This window comes from Eumetopias jubatus, unplaced genomic scaffold (assembly GCF_037043125.1).
Source record: "Eumetopias jubatus isolate StellerSeaLion01/CBP00866 unplaced genomic scaffold, mEumJub1_p1.0 scaffold_11, whole genome shotgun sequence".
Taxonomy (NCBI): domain Eukaryota; kingdom Metazoa; phylum Chordata; class Mammalia; order Carnivora; family Otariidae; genus Eumetopias; species Eumetopias jubatus.
The window spans coordinates 38,069,989-38,093,749 of record NW_028274817.1 but is presented as its reverse complement, the minus strand read 5'-3'; the positions used below and the strand labels follow the sequence as shown (position 1 = coordinate 38,093,749).

General features: G+C 44.8%; 1 protein-coding gene across 1 annotated transcript in view; it reads right to left on the bottom strand.

The window, feature by feature from the left end:
* Nucleotides 1-14,644, bottom strand: part of COL4A6 (collagen type IV alpha 6 chain) — a 143,657-nt gene extending 129,013 nt beyond the window's left edge. Inside the window, exons 1-2 of the mRNA XM_088028541.1 lie at nt 14,597-14,644; nt 12,892-12,975 (exon numbers count right to left, since the gene is read on the bottom strand). Of these exons, the coding sequence (XP_087884667.1) occupies nt 12,892-12,975; nt 14,597-14,644 (132 nt within the window). The remainder of the gene's footprint in view (nt 1-12,891; nt 12,976-14,596) is intronic.
* Between the last annotated feature and the right edge of the window lie 9,117 nt (nt 14,645-23,761).

Sequence of the window (23,761 nt, the reverse complement as noted above, 5' to 3'; positions counted from 1 at the left end):
GCTTCCTCCGAGGAACCCTGGAGGCCTTCAAGCCCGGCTCCTCACTTCACAAGGGAGGAAGGAGACAGGCTTCCATCCTGCTCTCAGAGCTTTAGTTAGGTTTTGATGCAATTTGGAAGGTAAAACTCAGTGAGCTGTTAGTTTGCCTTACCCCGGTTATCAGTCACTGGAACCACGGGCTCACACTTCCCACAGTGGATTTTATGAGGTCACTAAACTCCCCAGCACATGTCTCAAAACCCAGTCCATGTTAGCCATCGTGGGGCTCCGGGTGTCTTTGCCCTCCTGAGCCTCTCTGAGTCTCTATGTTTCTATCTATGTACGGGTGGGTACTTTTCAGGTTTGGGGGGATCACTATGTGGATATACAGGTTTAGGTACATTTCTGAGTTCATGGAGTGTCTGAATGGGTTTTAAGAAAAATAAATGTTGCTCTATGTGAACATGTGTGGCTTTTCTCTCTGTGTATACTCAGTTAATAATTCTTCAACTGAATTGCAAAGACTGTGTTTAACCCCTGGCTTCCTTCCCTCCCTGAGCTTTGTGAAGTTTAAGGCTCTGTTCTTACAGCAAAGAGGCCCCGTCTGGGGAGCCTGTTTAGACCTGTCTCTTCCTTTTGTTTGCTTTCTTTTTGTCTCTCTATGGGGAAACCTGGCTCTTGAACCCTGGTTACCCCTCATTCCATTCTGGGCCCCACAGCATGTTTCTCCCCAGCTCCCTCCCTCCTTTGCTCATAGCTTTACTGGCATTTCCCCAGCAACATGTGAAGGGGGCAGCAATCAGTGACTGGTGTCAGCTCCAAGAGGGAACCCAACTAAAACACTGGAATGCCAAGTCACTACAATTACTTGAACTAGCAAAGACATGCATGGGGACAGAGATCAGGGTTTTTTTGGTATGGACAGTAACTAAACATATACATTAATTTCCCTGGGGTCCAAAGGAATGAGCATTTTTTTTCCTTTGGGTTTTCAAAAATTAAAGACTAAAACTAAGCTTGTAAAACAGGATTAAAAAGTGTAAAAGCTGTCATAGCAAAGCCAGGCGCTCAGTCAAGTCTGTGGAATGAGCCTGCCATGGTCACAGCTGGTAATTCAGCATAAGGACACAATGCTGAGGTACGCCGTAGATATCTCCGCTGACCATGCTTCCAAATTTGTCTTAAGGGAAACAATGGCTTCCTTCTTTCATGATTCCCAAGCCCTACCTTTCGCTCATAACTCCTGTAACAAAATGTGTCAATTAGGAAACAGAAGCTCTTTCAGAACCCACTGAGTTGGCCTTTCTCACTGGGCCCTGCACTGATGGCAGGAGCTCTTAGCATCCCATGGAGAAAAGCATCACACAGTCTCCCCTATAATCAAGACAAGGGTCACCTCTGTGCTGCGGATTCTACTTGGTTTGGGGATGAATTTTCCTCCTTTGGGATCAGTAGGGACTAACAAGTGGAGATACTCATCTCCAAGGAGTTAGAGGAATGTGAGGGGGGAAAAGGAGCTAGGCCGGTCTTCCAGCTCATTAAAAAATAAATAAAAAGGTGATACATTCATCTAAAATGAAGCCCTCGTTATCCAATCACTGTTTTAGGTGAATGTGGATGTGTGTCTGTGCTGTGTGTTCAAGGCTGGAGAGAATCATTGAAAGAAACATAGGATCTGAGCAGCAGAAAACGATGCACTTTCCATTCTATGGTGCTAGGGGAGCTGGGATAGGCCACTTAACCTCTCAAAAATAGGCCACATTCTACCTGCCTCTCATGTCTCTCTACTCCAATCTGCCCTGCACGACCCCCACCAAATTAATGCTCCGAAAGAAACTTTTTTTGTCATAACATTAAAAAAACACTTTGTTTCCCCGTACGGGCCACCAAAAAAGAAGAAAAAAAAAACACTTTGTTTAATCACTCTAGTCCATACTAATATCTCCTTTTGAGGACCTGTGCTCTGCCTTTCAGACTTTCAATCAGATACAGTGCCTTGTAGTGTGTGTGTGTGTGTGTGTGTGTGTGTGTGTGTGTGTGTGTGTGTGTGTATAGTCTCCCTAAATAGAAGTCTGGTCCTTGTAATATGTTTGCATTCCCCACAGTGCCTGCACCAATATTTAGCCCCCAGAGTGCTGCTTTCTTAAATCATGTCTAATGGGCTCGAACCTCACACAATACAATGAGAAAAAGAAAATACAGAACATAGTCTGGGACCTCTACCTCTATAAATAAAGGTGGCCATTAAATAAATGGTCACGTGCCCCATTTGTTAAAATAAAAGTTCTTTTGAAGAGATGACAGTGAAGCAAATTTCTGCAACGCAATGCACATTTTTTCCCCATTGACTTCTACTATAGCTTAAGAGAGATGCCGTGCAATTAATTTTCTTAAACAGTCTTGGAAGATTTCCATTAATGCAAGTCTTCTCAGAATAGACACCAAATGACTTCCCTGACATACACTTGGGAATTTCATCTACACACATTTCCAACTCCATTGCAGTGAACTGCCATAACAATGAGTGGCCTACATAGAGGGAGAGCCCTGCACCAGAACTCTAACAACTGACATGACTCCTCACAAAACCTGTAGTCACGGACACAACCCAGGCTTTCCTAATGTGTGCATTTTATTTCTTTAGTTTTTATTTTTAAAAAAATTTTTAAGATTTAATTTATTTATTTGTCAGAGAGAGAGAGCTCACAAGCAGGAGGGAGGGGCAGAGGAAGAGGGAGAAGCAGGCTCCCCACTGAGCAAGGAGCCCGATGTGGGGCTCGATCCCAGGACCCCAGGATCGTGACCGGAACCGAAGCTTAACCGCTTAACCGACTAAGCCACCCAGGCGTCCCCTCTTTAGTTTTTAAAAGACAGGAGTATGAGGAAAACATTTTAAAACCCAGACAAGGATGTAAACAGATGCTATACATGCAAGCAGGAGTTACTTCTCACTGAGGCAGGGGAAGGACTATGAATTTACTGGTGTCTGGTCTACGTCTTAGCAGATTTTCTCCACCACAAGTGTCCCTCTCTTCACAACAATCCAACCCAAGTGAGCTCATCTGGTTATGGTCATGGGATAAAGAGGCCATTTGGCAGACAGGAAAGAACACTGGGCAGGGGGGTGGAATACTTGTTTCAAATCTCAGCGATGCCACTTACAAGGGACCTTGGGAAAGCCTCTTAACCTCTCTGAAGCTGTTTCTTCTACAAGTCTTCCTATTTAAAGTGAGGGTAAGAGCTTTCAGAGGCATGCTAGGAAAGCCTTTTATGAACAATAATATGCCACTTGGGGCTTGGATCCAACCTTCTAGGCTTGAAATTTTATGATTTTTACATTTCTTTACTGTCTCACTTCTCCCAACTCCTGAGATTCTCATTGCTTTATTTTTTGTAAAGTTGCCAAGGTGAAGCTCTAAAGTTGATGGCGTGGCCATTCTATAGGGAAAGAGCAAAAGATTTCAGGGCAGTTATTTTTCTTTTATTCAAAGTTCTTTTGCCTCTGTTTGTGGGTCCCCATCTATTCTAAGTATGGTCTGGGTCAGTGGCCTCCCAATATTTCTGATTGCCTACCTTTTTCAGTGAAAAAAAAATGTGAGCATGCTTCCTCTCTTTCCGTCTGTCTCTCTCTCTTTATGTATATAATACACACAATATGATATATTATTAATAATTATTTAAATTATATACATGTCCTACCCCACATATATATAATGAAACACATAAGATACAGAACATGTAAAAAGATGAAACAGATCTCATGTCAAATGTCCTGTTGTGATGGCCTCCTTATATTATTAGCTAACATTTCAAGGCACAGTATACACTTAGGACAAGATTTTTCATTATTGAGAATGGGTGTAAATCCATATTTTATATAGTCTTCTTGATTATTCCTGCATTACTTTTTTTGCCACCTTCTGGCCGGGTATAATTAGATTGTCGTGGTTTTTACCTTATAATGAGGCTGATGGAAAAACTCAGTCTAGGAGTAGGAGAAGTGTGAGCCCTGCCATTTTCACATGCTCACGTTATTAGTTTTATCTTTAAGACATGGTTTATTTGCAGGAATTTTCTTAAGCCACTTACCCATTTTGTAAGGGTTAATGTAGCTAGAGAATATAATCCATAAATCCACTTAACTGGGCCCAAGGAAGTAGCAACATCTCTGGTATAGGTCCAGGGGAAAAAAATGTGAGGGCCCCAGCATCACCACTCCTGTCTTGTGGGCTCCCACTCTTCCCTCAGAATACCTTATGGGGCATATGCAACGGGAAAGCCAAAGACGGACCCACCGGATGAGGGTGCCGGGGACAGTATATGCACCACATATTCGACAGGCTTCATAATAGCAGTAATAATGGCTAACACTCACATGGTGCTCAGTGTACCGCACACTGTTGTAAGCACTTTACATAAATTAAATAATTCAATCCAAATCTTAATTGCTTTCTAGACATTCTCAATTTAAATGGGGAGTTGTAGTATTTTCTTTTAAATTGCCAATGGACTAACTTGTGTACATGGCACTCCCTCCTTCCCCCAATTTTGGAGCCCACTGATCCAGGCTCTGAGCGTGAGAATCTCTGGATAAGTGGGTATGCTTCTATAAAGTCCATCACAGCAACTCTTTCTGACATCCTGCTGCTGTAGGCTGATGGAAATATTCTGCCAGTGCACTGTGCTCACTGCCATTTGCCAAGAAGGAACAAGACACTGACTATATCTCATAATGATTTTTAAAAGATTTTATTTCTTTATTTGAGAGAGAGAGAGAGCACAAGCCAGGGGAAGGACAAGGAAGCAGACTCCCCACTGAGCAGGGAGCCTGACGCGGGACTCGATCCCAGGACTCTGGAATCATGACCTGAGCTGAAGGTAGACCCTTGACTGAGCCACCCAGGCGTCCTATCCCATAATGTTTTTAAACAAATCCCAAGTTTTTAAAAAAAGATTTTATTTATTTATTTGACAGAGAGAGAGAGAGAGCACAAGCCGGGGGAGCAGCAGAGAGAGAAGCAGACTCCCTGCTGAGCAGGGAGCCTGATGCGGGGCTCGATCCCGGGACCCTGGGATCATGACCTGAGCCAAGTGCAGATGCTTAACGACTGAGCCACCCAGGCGCCCCAACAAATCCCAAGTTTTAATATCCTGCATGAGAACATGCCTTTTGATGGATGGCCAAAAATGGACTAGTGAAACAGGAAGTGATCCTAGGCACCTGAAAGCAGAGGGGAGGAAGTGGGTGAGGACGCCATGGCGGGGACAACAGGAAGGAGGGATGGAGAGCTAGAGATGCCGGAGCAAGAGGGAGGGAAGCATGGATGGCCAAAGGAGGAAGTTAGGAAAAGGGTAACCAGCTGGCAAGGGAAGATGATGGCAGACTCTACGAGGAGACAATATGTCACACACTGGCATGCAGGATGCTTGCCCATGTCTTGACAGCCAATGTCTCTGACATATGGCTCAGTGGGCCAGTCCAAGGAAAACCGAGCGGTCTCTAGAGATCTGTGCTCACAACTCCAGGGATGCAGGGGGGACACTGCTTCCTTTCATCAGAATGGCATATGTAATGTATTCAAGCAGTGCAAGGATCAAGCAATGCTTAAGCTAAAGAGTGAGTCCGTGAAGCCAGAACTGTGGGAAGAAAGAATTCCTGGGCAAGGCAGGGAAGATATTTGGGGGGCATGGGTGGTGAGGAGACATCCCTGTGGTTCTCTTCAAATCACACCAGTCAGATGACCAAGGAGCGGGGAGGGCCGCACATTCCCGCAGGAGTGCAGCTTCAGCTGTGAGAAGCTTCCAGCATTGGCAGTAAAACGCCCCAGCAATTGATTTACATCAGAGGCAGCTGCCAAGACACCACTCCAAAGGGTAGGGCACTGTCAGACATCGCCTTCCATATCTCCCTGCAACACTAGAAAGCATGATAAGACACCCCGGGGGCAAGGGACTGTCACGGTGCAGTATAGTAACGGTGTCTGACTTAGATGATCAGAGCCAGTGGGTTCTTTGAGATTACCCAGCACAAACCCTTCATTTTACTTAGAGGTAAACTGAGACCCTGAGAAGGGGAAGCATCAGCCCAAGTCACCCAGTTAGCAAAACTCCGGCCTGGCACTGGGGTCTCTGGATATCTAAAGGGGTGCTCTTGACTCCACGACTGTGTATTATCTCCTCCTCTGGCTCCTTGGCTCCTTTCTAACAGAAGCCTCCCTCACTAGTATGGATAATATATTCTACAAACCCCATACTGCCCCAGAATGATCAAAGAAGGGATTAAGATAACCACAAACATCTGCCGGGCTATGAGTGCACCTTGATTTGGTGCAGAGACACTACATTTTAACCTTATCGTCAATTATCCTGCACCTAAATAACAAAACCCCAAAGCAAGCTATAGGAACCAGAGTGTGGGAAAGAGCAGGGTGTGGGGTGGGGGGCAGCTTACAGCTAACAGGATCTAGAAACAATATGGAAATGACTGCCCTGGCTCCTTGCCTTCTTTTAGCAGAAGGGACTCCCCCTGAGACAGGGGACTCTCATCTGCTTCACAGCAACCTCACAGCTAATCCAGGTTGTGGAGAGTAAGGCTGGACCCCTACCCATCCTCATTGGTGGGTCAATTGGTCAGTCCTTCACAAAACAGTTTGTAGTGTCTATCGGCCCCACAGAATCTAAAAAGACCCAGCCTCTACCCTTTAGGAGTTCCTAAGCTAGTGGAGAACAGACAAGTCAATGGTTCAGCTATGGTCCAGCATGAGAGGAATAGTGAGAAAGGAGATAACCTCAGCCTTGCAGATCACAGAAGGCTCCACATGGAGGTGAAGCCTGCGTTCGGTTTCAAAGGATGGGTAAACAGAAGCAAGCCAGCAGAGAGAGGGCGGACCCAGTGGAAGGAGAGTACATGGAAATGGAGTGGCAGGTATAAAACCCGGAGCCCTGCTTAAAAGCATAGCAGGTTCTGTGAACTGTAAAGAGCTCGGTTCATGTGTCTGGTTTGGTTGTGCTTTCTGAAGGAGGAGGCTCCTGGTGGTGAGAACTGATGTGGGAGAGGCAGTCAAGCACCCGGCCACAGAGGACTTCCTAAGCCTACTAGAGCTAAGATTTTACTGTGAGATCTACCGGGAGCCACTGAAGGATTTTGAGCAAGAGTTTCAGGATCATTATTTATGTTCTGGAAAGATTATAACAGCAGAGTGGCGAACAGCTGGGAGAGAGTGAGACTGGTGGTTGGAGGACCAGTCTGGGGGCTCATAGGGTAATTCAGGCAAGACAATATACGGACCTGGACTGGACAAATAAGTATGGAGACGGGTGGATGGATTTGGGCTTTGTTTCGGAAGATAAACGGACAGGATGTGATGATGAACTGGAGGTGGCGGTGGAGAAAGGTTTCTGGCTTGAGCAATAAAGTGCATGGTGGTGCCATTTGCTGAGATAGAGAAGGCAGCTAAGACTTAGGAAGGGGCATGTCTGGTGGGAGGTGATAGCGGAATTCTGTATGAGACATGGTTGTGGTGCTAGTAAAAACCCAAGTAGAGATAGCCAATAAGAAATTGACCACACCAGGGGCACCTGGGTGGCTCAGTCAGTTAAGTGTCTGCCTTCGGCTCAGGTCATGGTCCCAGGGTCCTGGGATCGAGCCCCGCATCGGGCTCCCTGCTCCTCGGGGAGTCTGCTTCTCTCTCTCCTTCTGCCTGCTTATTTTCTCTCTTTCTCTCTCCCTGTCAAATAAATACATACAATCTTTAAAAAAATAATAGTAATAAAAAAGAAATTGACTATGCTGACCTGAAACTAAGGAGAAAGGTGTGAGCTAAAGGTAGAGATTTAATATTTATCATTGCATGGGTGGCAGAGGAAATCCCTGGCATCTATGAAACCACCCTAAGAGAGGCCTCTCATGAGCAGAGTAGCAGGATGAGGACAAAACCCTGGGGGGTCCCAGTGAGAGTAGGAAAAACACGAGGAGAGAAGAACATCATGAGATCCAAGGGAACAGAGCGTTTCAGGAAGGAGGTGTCTCGGGCGGCAGAGAGGCGACGGGAGATAAAGAATGAAGAATGTCCATTTGGATCTGGCAACCAGCAGGTTACTGGGGCCCCGTGTTCGCAGCGAGGCCAGCCCGCGGAGGGCCGAGGAGTGGGTGGGCAATGAAGGCAATCGGCTTCAGTACAGGCGCCTGGAGCACGGCCCGGCCACCCAAGGAGCTCACGAGCAACATAAGCTTCGCCTTGGGAGCGGTGGAGGATAAGGACACTGGTGTGCATGGTAGTGGTCGGTCAGGGTAAGGGCGTCGGGGGGTGGGCACACAGGGAGAAGGGAAAGATGGCCACCAAAATTGCCCAAATCAGGAGCCAATGGAAAGGCCTCTGGGTAGCTATGGCACCGGTCTGCTGGCACGGGGAACGCCAGCTATTTGCAGGAGGAGAGTCAAACAAAACTAAACCAAACCAAACCAAACCCAAGAAACAAAACTAGTGGTCAATGCATCTGGGCCTGGAATTCATGGGAAACACACAGTTTTTTTACAGAGGAGAAGCAGGAAGCAGGCTGCAGATGAGGAGATAAAAGACCTGGGGTGTTTCACGTGAAACTCTCTAGCTAGGACACAGCGGTAAAACAGGGACAAACAGCCTTTATGGGAAGGGGGGGAATCCCAATATTCCCCACGGTTTGGGATTATCTGTGACAATGCTCCTTTAGGTGGCATGCATAATTTGGAGCTCACCATGCTGTATATAAACGCCAGCCAGAACACTGCAAAAACAGGGAAAAGTCTGAAATCGTATTAAGGAATACAGCAGGCTTGGAACAAAACACACAGTCCCACCAGCTCCCAACTCAAGCACACACCGATGCAGTACAATGCAGAGACAACTTGCAAATCCAGTAGGGAAAAAATGGGAAGAGGTGGAGATGGAAAAGGGATATTTTTTTGTTCAATCTAATGCACCCCCACCAAAAAAATATACTAGGGAAGAGAAAAACTCCAAAGAATGGTTCTCCGAGTTAATAAAACATACCCCCACCCCCTGCCCAGAAAGAAAACTGAAAATCAAATCGTGAAGTCCAAATTTCAGTGTCCAGGGAGAAGAAAAGAAACCCTTTCTTTAACATTAGCAGGTATGCTATCTTTTAAAGTTGACATTCTCCTGAAGGAGGCTAAGTAAGTTTCGCCACTGTCAGGCTAGTGAGCTTGGCCAAGACACTTGCAGCATAGAGATAATATGGACCCTGAGAGAAGATGCTTTGGAAAAGTACCAAAGCAGTACACCAATGTTAGGCAGAGGCTTTTTTTTTTTTTAGATTTTTTTATTTATTAAAGACAGAGAGAGCACAAGCAGGGGGAGAGGCAGAGGGAGAAGCAGACTCCCCGCAGAGCTGGAAGCTCGACGTGGGGCTCGATCCCAGCACCTGGAGATGGTGACCTGAGCCGAAAGCAGACACTCAACCATCTGAGCCACCTAGGCGCCCCTAGGCAGAGGCCTTTTACCAGGCAGGGCAAACCCTCGAGGAGGCAGTTCGAGAGCACGTAAGCCAGAAGGGGGTTGGTTTGCCGTTGTGCAGGAGCATTAGGTGTTGTGTAAATGTCCTAGTCAGTTCAAGAGGCCTTTGGCAAAGGAAAAGTACACACTGCCCAGCAAGCTATGTACTTGATGTTTCCCCAAGGCAGGAGGCAGTCCTGCCAAGGGCTGCGGCATATCTCAGGGGTGACCCCGACGTTCCATTCCCCTCCCAGCTCGCAGAGCTCGAAGGGAACAGCTTGAAATCTAAATGGGGCCCGCTGCTCAGCTAAGGAAAACAGTCTCAAATCTTTCTGACATCTGCACAAAAGGGGTACTGAGGGGCTGTCCTGCAGGGTCAACAGTGCTAGAGCCAGTTTAAACAATCCTGCTTGGCCCTGGGAACGCAGGGGGGTAGAGAGAATGACGCAAAGGGACCCGGTGGCCGGGGTAGCTTCAAGCATCCGCGCTCACAGGGTCTGCCTCACGCGCACCGGCCTCCTGATCTATCTGGGAAATAGGACATCCCTGGTCTTGGCTCATGAATTACAGCTTGGTCTGGTTCAGTAACCTGGACAAATGTTCCCAGCAACTACAGACTTCACAAACTCTAGGATCATGTTTAACGTTTAACTGGGTGGGCTCTGAACCTTTTAAATATTGAGAAAAAAGAATCAGTGCAGTGATATTCTATTTTCCCCAGTCCTGCAGCCCTTCAGCCACTCATGTTTCCAAACGAGAAGACAGACGAGGGCTCCAGATGCTTGGAAGCCAAATGAAAGCTCCTTACTGAGGAAATCCACTGCCTTCCATCTTCAAAGATCAAACTCTCAGCCAGAGGTTAAACAATGTGGTCATCTTTGGCATGTTTGTCTGGTGTGGGACTAACTTCTGTTCAGATATATAATAAGATTTTCTACTTTTAAAGGCTCTGCACCCCCAACCAACAGCCCGGATCTGCTTCGCAGTTCCCCGGTGGCGGGGTCTGACTGACTTGCCTCCTGTCCTCTACAATCTGCCAGGAAATGCCCTTTTGCAGCAAACTGCAAATCTCATCCGCTTCCACTTGGGCTATTTTTTATTTATGATATCTTTGCAGAGGAAAGGTAAGTCAGTCAGAATCACTCATTATGAAAGTGGGCAGAGGACATGTCCAGGAAATTCACAGAAGAAATACACATGTTCCATGAATATGGGAAAAGACGCTTAAACTCACATGTAGTCTGGGAATCGGGAGGATTTTCACCCATATTAGCAAGAATATCAAATGTGGGCAAGGGCATAGACAGGTGGGCACTCCTGTACAGTGCTGATGGGAGTGTAAATTGGAGTTTTTTGTGGGGTAAGTGAGCACTAGCTTTGAGAGTTAAAAATCTTTATTACCTTGTATCTGGAAATTCTGATCCTATAAGTACAAGAAGGTCTGTTTGTGGATTTCCACTGGGGCACTGCCACTTTTTAAAACAGGAAACATTTGGAAACAACCTAAGTGTTCATCAAAAGGGGAATGAATGGCTGGATTAAACAATGGGGGAGAGAAAAAGATCTTAAGGACATATTAAATGGCTAAAAAAAAAAAACCCAAAACAAAACAAGGCACAGAATATATACTTATGATTGTAGTTTGGAAAAAACAAACAAACAAACCAGAAAATGAAAGTATTTTTATTCATATTTCTACGTATCTCTGATTATGTCCAGGAAAAGACCGGAAAGACAACAGGGGGACTGGAGTCTCAAAGGACACTTCTGCTTCACTTCTATTGCTTGCATGTTGTTTAAGAATGTATTCATATATTTATTATAGAACTATCTTTCTTCTAAAGTGTTTCCTGGTTGAAGATCAGAGGCAGAGGCATGCGCCTTGGTGGCTATAGTGAACATGACTTCTCCGGGAGGCAACAGTGGGTAAAAGTAAATAGGCAAGAAATCAAAGGACCCGGGTAATAGTCTGAATCTGTCATCAATTTGCTGTGTGACCCCGGGAATTTATTTTCCTTCTCAGAGTCTGCTTTCTCTATACAATCAGTGGATAAGATGAGAAGCTCACTAAGACACTGTCTCTTTCTGATATCTTAGGATTCTCTAAGTCTATGCCTTTAATGTATAATGAATGGGTCTGGTCCCTTTTGATGAGGAGATGGCTTTTTCTCTTCCTTCAAATTCTGGCATAGTTTGATATTTCACTTTACTCCAAATGGAAGATAATGAAAGAAAAGGTGGAGTGGCCACTCTGTTTCCTGTTTGGCCATGTTTTTGAGGGTCTGGTTGACCTATTTATGCTCCCTTCCTTTGACAGTGTAAGCTCTTAGGCGTTTTTGAATGTGATCAGAGTGCAGACACAATGCTGCAAGTCAGAAGATCTGAATTCTACAGGATGGCTATAAATCCCGGGGACATAGATTATATTTCATTTTGTAAAAATGGAACCCCCTCGAATGCTTTTTTTCCGAGTTACACTAAAGATGTCAGTTTATTCTGTGAGAGTCAGGGGTACAAATCATCTGGGGCAATGCTTCCCATATGCATACACAAGGGCTGATGGAAACACTCTGCTAACACACTGTACTCCCTGCAATTTGCCAATAAGGACCAAGACACTGAATATATCCCAGAACGTTTTTAAACAAATCCTAGCTTCTAATATAATATCTACAAATCATTCTTCATGGGCAGTCACCTGGATTTTTGGACTTTAAGGCTACCCTGGAAACTTTTTTTTTTTTTAAGATTTTTATTTATTTGTCAGAGAGAGAGAGGGAGCTTAAGCAGTGCTCACATCCCCGTTGTGTAGATAACCAGTGGACTGCTTGTTCCCCAGAGAGAAGGACCAAGTGGCTAAAAATGAGCTATGAAAATGTACATCTAGGGTGCCTGGGTGGCTCAGTCGTTAAGCGTCTGCCTTCGGCTCAGGTCATGATCCCAGGGTCCTGGGACCAAACCCCACATCGGGCTCCCTGCTCCGCGGGAAGCCTGCTTCTCCCTCTCCCCCTCCCCCTGCTTGTGCTCCTGTTCTCGCTGTCTCTGTCTCTGTCAAATAAATAAATAAAATCTTTAAAAAAAAAAAAGAAAATGTACATCTATCTACAAACATAATCTGGTTCTTCACAACCTAATTGGCTTTTGGAAATACTCCAGATGAAACCTTGAGAAAACGTTGGCATTAAGTCAATGGAGGAAACCTCTTCCTGCTCCCTCAGAGACCTTGACCAACCTAGTTCTGCCTCTCATCTGGTTAGCAAAGCTCCTTGCAGCTGGTCCTCATCACTTTGCTTATTCCATGAATTCACAAGAGTAAATTCTAAGCAGTTTAATTCTAAAGAAAACACGCACACGCACACGCACACGTCAGATCACAACTCCTTTGACTGTGTGTCTTTCAGCAATGGAAGAAGCCACTTACTCTCGCGCCTTTCTCAGGAAAGCATTTCCAGCCCCCACTGCAGTCTTGGCCCCCACATGGCTTTCCATAGGACTTCTTCTCTCCCTATTTAAAAAAAAAAGAGAGAGAGAGAGAAAGAGAAAAGTTAGTAAACCATGCGAACAAAGAAGCGATGTAGCCCCAGGGAACCTAACCCTTAGCTACACTCCTCCTAACCAAGTAAATTTAGAGTGGCTTAATCATCTCATTTGACGGCGTCATGAGTCACACTGGATTTGTGTATTTGGTGTTCATGGAGAAAGCAGTAGCTATAGCAGAGAACTTGAGAGAAATTTCGAGTGCTAGAAACATGATGATAGATGAAAACGGCCACCCTGTACTCTGCTCTTGGAACTGTCCTCCTCAGGCTCTACTTTCAACACGTCATTCAAACCTTACAGTAACACCCCTGTGCCCCAGTTAGTCAGATCCAAATGCCTCACTTGGTACCGTACAGTATACCCTCAACTGTTCAACTTCCTTTTTTCTTATCTGCTTGATGATGAGGATGATGATGATGATTACTAGCTGAATTTCTACAAAGCCCCTGCGTGACCTGACCAGCACTGACTCTCTCTAACCTCATCTCCTCACTCTCTCCCAGGCTGACTCCGCTTCAATCACACTGGTATTTCATTCTATAAAAACTTAAGCCTGTTTATGCCTCAGGGCCTTTGCCCTTCCTGTTATTTCTGCCTGGAATGCTCTTCCCCTAGATGTTGGGGTTTTTTTATTATTATTATTATTGCTGGCCTCTTTTCATCAACCAGGTCTTAGTTCAATTGTCTACTCTCGGAGACACCTTTCCTGACTACTGAACCTAAGGCAGACCCCAGTTCCTTCCAATCATATCACTGTGCTCTCTTTTCAACATTAACATTCTCTCTCCTGCCCCCCACTAGAATGTAAGCTCCATGTAAGTAGCGACCTCATCTATATTGTCCAATGTTATATCCCCAATGTCGAAAAGAGCGGATGGCACATAGAACGTTTTGATGACCATCTGAATGGAGCTGGGATTTGAACCCAGGTCTGACTAACTCCAAAGCCCTGACCTTAACCCTTGGCCTTAGAGTTTTCTAAGTCCTCTGTCTACCAGAGCCTCAATGCAAGGGTTCAGAAATAAGGAAACTGCCATTCTGACGCTATCCACCTTGGGGGGAGGGAGTCAAACATAAATTCTAACTATTATCTGTAATAAGAGCTTTATCTCTGGGATGGATTTAGTATCATCCAACTTTTTTTGTTTAAATGTTGGCTGTTCTTTTTTTTTTTTCTCAAAAGAGAAAGGCACATTTACGAGCCCTGCCTCATACTTAATCATTCTTGCCTCTTTGTACTGTGTCTTTTCCTAATTCCCAGGGAGCACTGTGAATTTCTCAGATGGTTTTTTATCTCTTTAGACATTCCCACAACACGTTATCACTGCAACACCTCAGTAATAAGGTAGTGGTGACAGAGCTCTGACAAAATATTGCTATTTTAGATTCCAAACACCTTCTTGATATGAGATATTTTATCTCTTATATGCCTTTGACATGGTAAGTGTTATTGTACACTTTCCAGTTTGCCTTCCATTTTATAGAATACAGGACAGGCAAGTATTCATAAGGGTGAGATCAAGAGGCGCTGTGGCGGGGGAAGGAGTTGGGGGGGCTGGTGTACCATAAAGAACAGAGGGACAGACCTTCACCTGTGCTGTCACCTTTGTCTCCTGCCGAGAACTATATTTCATGGGGTAATGGGTAATTTGTATTTGCTTCCACATATATTTCTGTATTTTCCAAGCCATCTTCAGCGAGCATATATAATTGGTAAGGAGAAAAGCAATTATGTTACTAAATGATGCAAGTCACCCCCTTCAAGGGAGAGGACTCAGCAGGCATTGCCAGAGCTGTTTGGATATCCGTTTGGAGCTACACAGGGCCTATGTCCAAACAATGCCTTTTGGGTGTCCCACAAAATTTGTCTGTCACGGACCCAACGTTTCCAGATCACTCGTATGGAGCAAGGGAGCTGGCTAAGACAGGGGATAAAATCCTATTCATGGGAGCTGGGCAAAAATGGAAGGGACAGAAGCTAAGGTTTCTTGGGAACTCGGCCGAACAAGTAGGCAAAGACACCCAGCTAACAGACAGGAAGCCATCACTGCCCTCGGTCGCTGAGGGAAGTAACCAGAGAAGCCCCACTGGCCACAAGGCAATTTCCTGTAATTCTGGCCCTGGCAGTTCCCCCAGGAGTCTTCAGTTACAGTGAGGGCGGGGAGGAATGAAAGGAGTGGCTTCCAGGGAACATGACAAGACCAGGCTCTGAGGAAGTTTCTTCCCTCTCCTGGCTTGTCTGCAGACCCTCCAACCCCTGCTCCACCAGGCCACATCACTGGTGTCATTCCCGTCCTGGAATGCTCTCTGCTTCCTCTCCAAACCCAACCCCCTCCCCACATCCACAGAAAATTCGAACTGGAAGGGCCCTGAGAGATCATCAAATACAGGATGATCTTCATTCTATCAGACTGGCGCACCATTTTTTTTTTTTTTTTTTTTTTACTGTAAGTATTCCTTGTCTTTTCTTGCTATCCTGAAAAGAAATTCATCGGAATCAGTGATAATGAAGATGTAAACAGTACTTTAAATAGCACATATTATGCCATAACTCTGTTGTAAAGCAAAAACGAAAGTCGTTTATAATGAAACAATATATATTCTAATCTGTAAATGTCCATACGTCACTTTGGTAGAAGACGTGATGAAGCTGTCAGAGGCTAGCAGCTCAGTGCAGGATCACTACGAATGGGACAGCCAGCTGAAGCAGAATGACCCTGGGATGTGGTATCAGTGACTCAAGCACCATGAATACAGTTGCTATTACCATGGTAATAATGCACAGTAAAGTTCTGGGGAAAAAAAGTTCAATACTTCCTTTGTTTATTGTGTAGCTTTAATCAGTAAAAACAAAACCATGAAAAATTCATCTTGAGATGTAATGCTATGTTCTAGGCTCAGATAATTATAAACAGAGTTTTCACTTTCATGAATGTCCAGAGGTCTTCTAAAGGTAGGGCAAGATACAAGACAAGTCTTTTTTTTTTTAAGATTTTATTTATTTGACAGAGAGACACAGTGAGAGAGGGAACACAAGCAGGGGAGTGAGAGAAGGAGAAGCAGGCTTCCCGGCTGAGCAGGGAGCCCAATGCAGGGCTCGATCCCAGGACCCTGGGACCATGACCTGAGCCGAAGGCAGACACTTAACGACTGAGCCAATTGAAGACAATTGTTCATAGTGTGCCGAACACCCGCCATTCCTGGCTCCTACCTAAGAGCCACCCCCCAATCATTTTCACAACCAAAACTGCCCTCACAATTTCCAAAATACCTCCTAGGAGTAGGGTACTTCTGGTAAGAACTAGTAGTCTAATCCACATCACTCATTTTCCAGATAAGAACCCTGAAGGAAAGAACTTTGGTCCTGATCACACTGTTAGCGAGTGAACCCTCACACTTCAGATACTAATTCCACATTCTTCCCACTATTCCATACCTCTCAAGGCCAAGTTCAAGTTCCATTTCTTCCATGAGCACTCCAGCTCAGCAAAATGACATAGCAGGCCCACCCACTGGGCAAGTGTCACATGTTGCTGAGGGACAGTCCTTGCAATGTTTCTGAGGTTGCATGGTTGAGTCTTGTTTCCTCAACCAAACAGTGATGTTGATAAGGGAAAGGTCAACCTATTTTTACTTCTCTGGGTGTTCCCATAGTGTTAGAGGGGTGACCTACATTCTAGCCATTACCTGGGACAGTGTACCTTGGATAAGCATATAAGCTCTGGAGTGAATCTGTAGAGGCTTAAATCCCAGCCTAGTTGGGATTGATCTGAGACAAGTGACTTAAAATGTCAAATGGAAATGGCAACAACATCTGCTGTCGAGGGGTTGGTTGGAGGATTCAATAAGATAAAGCACGGGGGCACCTGGGTGGCTCGGTCGTTGAGCATCTGCCTTCGGCTGAGGTCATGGTCCCAGGGTCCTGGGATCGAGTCCCGCATCGGGCTCCCTGCTCAGCAGGAAGCCTGCTTCTCCCTCTCCCACTCCCCTTGCTTGTGTTCCCTCTCTTACTGTGTCTCTCTCTGTCAAAGAAATAAATAAAATCTTCCAAAAAAAAAAAAAAAAGATAAAGCACGCAAAGCACAGTGCCTGGCTCATGGTGAGCACTCAGTGTCAGTTATTATTATTACATGGATATTAGCTATGCCACACTCTCGCATTTCTGTAACACCCTGGCCTCCCTCTGGAGCTGAGAGTCAAGTGGGATGCAATGATATATCCATGCCAGTTTGTCTACGGCTGATATCTACTCAGCTTCGTTAGGACATCCATTTGGATTTGTTGATGTCTGCATATAATTGATCGTGTACTATTTTTAATAGCACCAGTATCACATCTATCCATTTGCTGATGCTGGTTCCCTCGTCCAAAATGCCTTCCCTACCCCCTTTTCCCATTTATCACAAACCAAACTTCTACGCATTTTTCAAAAGCCAGCTCAAACACCATGGTCTTGGTGAAGACCCGTTCCAACCCCCACCCCCGACCCAGCGCCAATTTTTCCCTCTCAGTGATTTCTGGCAGAAGTTCTTTTTTTTAATATTTTATTTTGTTTTGTTTTAAGATTTTATTTATTTGTCAGAGAGAGAGAGATAAAGGGAAAGAAAGAGCACAACCAGGGGAAGCGGCAGGCAGAGGGAGAGGGAGAAGCTGGATCCCCGCTGAGCAAGGAGTCCAACTCGGGACTCGATCCCAGGACCCCAGGATCATGACCTGAGCCGAAGGCAGAGGCTTAACCAACTGAGCCACCCAGGTGCCCTCATACAGTAACTTCTGAGCAGAGAATAGTATTTCTTTAAGCGTGGCCCTTGGGCCAGTGTCATTAGCTCTGGAAACCTGTTAGAAATGTAAATCATTGCCCCCTCCTAGACCTAATCAATCATAAACTTCAGAGTGGGGCTTAGCAACCTATTGTTTTAACAAGCACTTTGGGTGATTCTGCTGCACAGAAAAGTTTGAGGACTCCTGCTAGAGAAAATGAGGGAGTGAGCTAAGTAGTTAATCTGGGGAAAGAGTGTTCCAGGCAAAGGGAAGAGCAAGAGCCAAGGGGGGAGATGAGAGAACATGCTTGATGTTTTGGCTGCGCAGCAAGGAGGCCAGAGTGCTGGGATGGAGTAAAAGTGAAAGAAATGATGATGAGTTCAGAGATGTAATAGGAGCCGGATCGTGAAAGATTTTAGAGACCACCGTAAGAACTTTGCCTTTGGAAACAAATGAGCAAAGGGGAAAAAAAGAGAGGCAGAGAGACAAATCAAGAAGGAAACTCTTAACTCTAGAGAACACACTGATGGTTATTAGAGGGGAGGTGGGTGGGGGAATGGGGGAACGAGGTGATGGGGATTAAGGAGGGCACTTGTCCTGATGAGCACAGGGTGATGCAGGGAAGTGTTGGAGCACTATATTGTACACCTGAAACTCATATTACACTGTATGTTCACTAACTGGACTATAAAGGAAAACTTTAAAAAATGATTTTGAGCCCAGGAGTGACATCTCCTGTTGGAGTAGCAACTTTGAAAGGGAGGTCAAGGATTCTGGTTTTGAGGGCATCTGGGTGGCTCAGTCAGTGAAGCATCTGCCTTTGGCTCAGGTCATGATCTCGGGGTCCTGGGATCGAGCCCGGCGTCGGGCTCCCTGCTCAGCGAGGATCTGCTTCTCCCTCTCCCTCTGTTCCTCCCCCCACCCCTGCTTGTGCTCTCTCTCTCGCAAATAAATAAAATCTTAAAAAATACGTTTGAGAATTCTGGTTTTGAGATGTCTAACAGACATCTAAGTGGAGAAGTCAGATGGCTAGTAGATTCTGTAGGTCAGCTAGCTATGGAATCTGGAGTCCCAGGGAGAATGACTAGCTTGGACATGTACACGTAGTGCTTTGGTCAGTACAGACTCGACTCTGTTATAGTCACAAACCCCAAATCTCAGTGGTTTAAAACAACTAAGGTTTATTTTTTATTCATGTCACGATCCAATGAGGGAGAGGTGGGTCTCCTTAGTGGCTTTTTTTCTCCCCCCCAAAGGTGACTTGGATTTTCAAGCTGCATCTGTGTAGCAACTCCACTCCCTCAGATGCTAATACTTTCTCTGAAATCCCCCCTGATGTGCTCATATTGCCCTTTGCAAGAACTAGACACGGTGGATGACCTAAGAGCATGGAAAGTAGGAGAGAACAGGGATTATCTGGTGAGCACCGTCTCTGCCACCATGGGTATGTATATAAAGCCATAAGACTAGATGATACTACCAAGGGAGGAAATGTAGGAAAAGAGTGACAGACTGTGCTAAATTGTTGATAAGTCAAGCAAAATGCGGGATGAGAACACACCAACTGATTTAGCCATGTGGCAATCTGGACCACAGCAATTTCAGAAAGGAGAACCAGGGAAACATGGTAGGACTGTAAGGCAGCTCTAAGGGCCCACTTGAGGTGAGTGGTCATGAACTTAAAGGAACACCAGTTATCAACACTGTGAGGTTTTCTTTAGCCTTGTTCAGCCATGTGGGTATAGATGCAGATTAGCGGAAGAAATGGATTTAATCAAAGTTGGGTTCTGTTAGGTGAGAGTGCTAAAGGACAAGAAAGGCAAGGGATTCAAAGGTGTAGAGAACAAAGGAATTGTAACGGTGGACCATGGATTCTAGGCTTCCTAAGGGGGGAAGTGAGCACAGGCAGGCAGTGGGTAAGAGGCAGTGAAAAGCGTAATAGAATAATAGATGATGGATTCTGGCGAAGTTGAAGAAATGTGTGGGTTTCTGAGTTGTGACCGGATCTTGGAAGAAAGAAGAGGTGATGCCATAGAGAGGCTAGGGCCTGTTACTACTCTACATAGTGCAAAATGAGATAGAATGGAATAGAATAATTTCTCCTTGAAGTAGCTTGGTAAATGGTTGAAATGGTTGTTCAATCCTGATTTCATACAACGTAACAGAACTATTCCGTTTTGGTAACTTGAGGTTTCTTCAAAACACCTTTCACACCAAATCTCATTGGATTTCCTACAACAAGTCTGAAATGGGTATTTCAGACGTACAGGTATGTGTAGGAACATACACCCATACACAATGTTTCAATGATTTCTTTTTATCTTCAACTACCCTCCCAGACAGTAAGTTCCTCTGAGATTGAAGACTTTGATTTATGCACCATAAGGCAAATCAATTTAAAACCAACCCTCTAAGCCTCGATGTTGTGAACTATAAAATAGGTATAAATTTTGCTTCATGGGTTTCATGAGGTTAGGGATACTGTCCCTAGCAAAATGCCTGGCACATCTGGTATGCTCAACATATGCTAGCTGGTATTATTTATAGTTCCAGCATCTAGCACTGTGCCTGCCCTACCTCACAGGGGCCCACTCAGTGACTGATGTGCATTTCCAAGATGAGGAAATGGAGGCTGAGCTGTCAGTGACTTCTTCCATATTGGAAGTTCAAGTGTCAGAGCTGGGATAGGAACTCCGGTATCCTCACTCTCTGTCTCTTGTTTGTTGTTGTTATTGTTGTTTTTCCATCAGAACCACTGCCACTAGTTCCAGGAATTAGCCTAAAATTGAGGAGTCAGGAAAAGAAAGATAAGGGTCAAGAGAGAGGTACGCTTTTTCTTCTTTTGCATTTTCTTAATCAACATTGGTCTACTTGCCTTATAATAATACTACTTGTATCATTTCTACACTTTCTAAACAACCTTCATATATGATTCTCATAAATCTTTTTGGAACATACAAAAGAAGAATTTTTATATGTCCATTTTTCAGATGAAAAAAAGCCCCACACAAACCTGAAACTCAGAGAGCTGGTGTCACTTGCTAGTTAAATTACAAAGCGAAGACTCAAAGTCAGGGTTTCTCTTTTCAGTGCACAGCTAAACTTCTAAAAGGGAAAAGTGATACAAGATGCTGAGATGCCATTTTATCAGTTGCGGGTGGTCTCGGGGCCCAGAAACCCAGAGAGGCCTCTTTGGCTGAATCAGAACTATTCCTGGGGCCACATTCATGACCATGGCTAGCGTTCCCCTAACAAGCCACGCCCCTTTAGCATCCGTCTAGGTTTCCGAACTTCAGGCTAATAATACAGAGAGTCTGGCTTCACTTTGAGCAATTTTAAAACAAAACCTGTTCATTGAAATTTACACACATATGCACATTAAACCAAGCTGAGTCTTGTTCCGTGTTCAATGTGCATTTGCTTTTTAAGAACAGCTCCCTCTGAGTTTATGAATGAAAGGCTCTGGGGAAAGAAGGAAGTGATCTATGGGAGCTGGCTCCTTACCAGGTGGAACTTGTCACCCACACTTTATTTTAAGGATGACGCTGATACCAGACATTACTGAGTAGTTCAGGAAGGCATTTCCATCCGACATCTGTCTGTGTTCACACACATCCACAAACAGCTGATGGCGACAGGGGGTGGGGAGGAGAACAGCCATGCTGGATTTCACTTGGAAAAGCCCTAGCCAGCCAGAATGAACCAGGGCCCACAGGGATGTACTGTTCAGTGAGACCTTAAAATGAATTTGCGAAGCAAATGCTTAGCACACAAAGAGACAAACTAAATGTTACCCATAATGTTCTTAAAGTAGATACCTCCCTCTCTCTTGCCAGTAAGTACTTACTGAGCAGCTATGAAAAAACAGCATTTCCTAGGGTCAGTCACTGGGAGCAGGTGAGGAATCTTTAAGCTTTAAGGCTGGAAAGGGCCTAAGGACGAGAGGTCCCACAGTTCACACATAGGGTGACCGGATTTAGCAAACAAAAATGCAGGCAGCTGAGTTAAATTTGAATTTCAGAAAAACAAGGAAACACTTTTTATAAGTGTGTCCCAAATTAGCATAAATATTTGGGACACACTTATAATAGGAAAAATCCATTTGTTGTTTATCTGAAATTTAAATTTTTTTAAAGATTATTTATTTATTTATTTGACAGAGAGATAGAAGCACTAGTAGGCAGAGAGGCAGGCAGAGGGAGAAGCAGGCTCCCCGCTGAGCAGGGAGCCTGATGCGGGACTCGATCCCAGGACCCTGGGATCATGACCTGAGCTGAAGGCAGCCACTTAACTGACTGAGCCACCCAGGTGCCCCTTGAAATTTAAATTTAACTCTATGTCCTATTTTTTAATCTGGAAATCCAACCAGTGGCATATGACATCACACACTTGTGTGACAAGTTTGGTTGTGAGGTGTGTTCAAGGAATGGCTAGTAATATTTAAAGTACAAACTCTGCAACTTACTTTTTAGAAAATTAAGAGGGTAGTTGAGTTTCTGTAATTGGGTCACTCTTCCTCATTTGCATCCTAATATCCAAAGCAGGAAGGAGAGGTAGAGTTATAACTGACAATGTGAGGATTAGATTTATTCATTTGCTCAACGAGTATTTACTGAGTGCCAGGCACTGTGCTAGGTGGTGGGGATATGATGATAAAAACATTGAATATGACTTGTATGGGAATGTTCGTAGAGCTTTATGCATAATAACCCCAAAGTGGAAAGAGCTCAAATTTCCACCAATGGGTGAATGGATAAACAAATTGTAGTATATTTGTACAATGGGACACTATTCAAGAATAAAAAAATGAACAAATTATTTTTATAAAGATTTTTATTTATTTATTGAACAGTGAGAGAGAGAGAGCACGAGCAGGGGGAGCGGCAGGCAGAGGGAGAAGCAGACTCCCCGCTGAGCAGGGAGCCTGATGTGGGGCTCGATCCCAGGACCCCGGGGATCATGACCCAAGCCGAAGGCAGACGCTTATCGACTGAGCTACCCGGGTGCTCCCGAACAAACTAGTGATACACGTAACTGCATGGATGAATCTCACAGACATTCGAGAAGCCCCACATAAGAGTACATTTAGTACGAGTCCACTTATACAAAGCTCTAGAATAGGCAAAGCAAGTCCGAGATAACAGAAATCATTATAGTGGGGCGCCTGGCTGGCTCAGTTGGTTGGGTGACTGCCTTCGGCTCAGGTCATGATCCCGGAGTCCTGGGATCGAGTCCCACATCAGGCTCCTGGCTCAGCGGGGAGCCTGCTTCTCCCTCTGACCCTCTCCCCTCTCATGCTGTTTCTCTCTCTCTCTCTCTCAAATAAATCAATAAAATCTTTAAAAAAAAAAGAAATCATTATAGTGGTCATCTCTGCGGGGGGGCGGGGGAGAGGTGAAGTTGACTCAGAGGTAGAAGGGTACTTTCTGGGATGGCAGACATGGTCTATATTTTGTTTGGAGTGATGTTTATGAGTGTACACATTAGTCAAAAGTCATGAAACTATACGTTTTTTAAACATTTTTTAAAGATACTTATTTTTAGAAGAGAGAGAGTGTGCGTGCACACACACACACAAGCAAGGAGGGGGCTGAGGGGGAGGAAGAGAGTCTCTGGCAGACTCCCTGCTGAGCCTGGAGCCCGATGTGGGGCTCGATCTCACAACCCTGAGATCATGACCTGAGCCAAAATCAAGAGTTGGACGCTTAACCAACTGAGCCACCCAGGCACCTGAAAGTATATGTTTATAATCTGTATCTTTCATTGTTTGTAAACTATAATTCAGTTTAAAAAATAAATATAGTCCCTGCCATCAGGGAGCTTACATTCTCATATGGAATACAGATCAATTATACAAATATTTAAAGAATAATAATTGTGAAAAGTATGACAGAGAAACACAGGGTGCTAGGAAACTTTACAATATTTAAGTCATAAAGACATAAACATTATTCTTTCATTCAACAAAGACTTATTGAATGCCTGCCTAC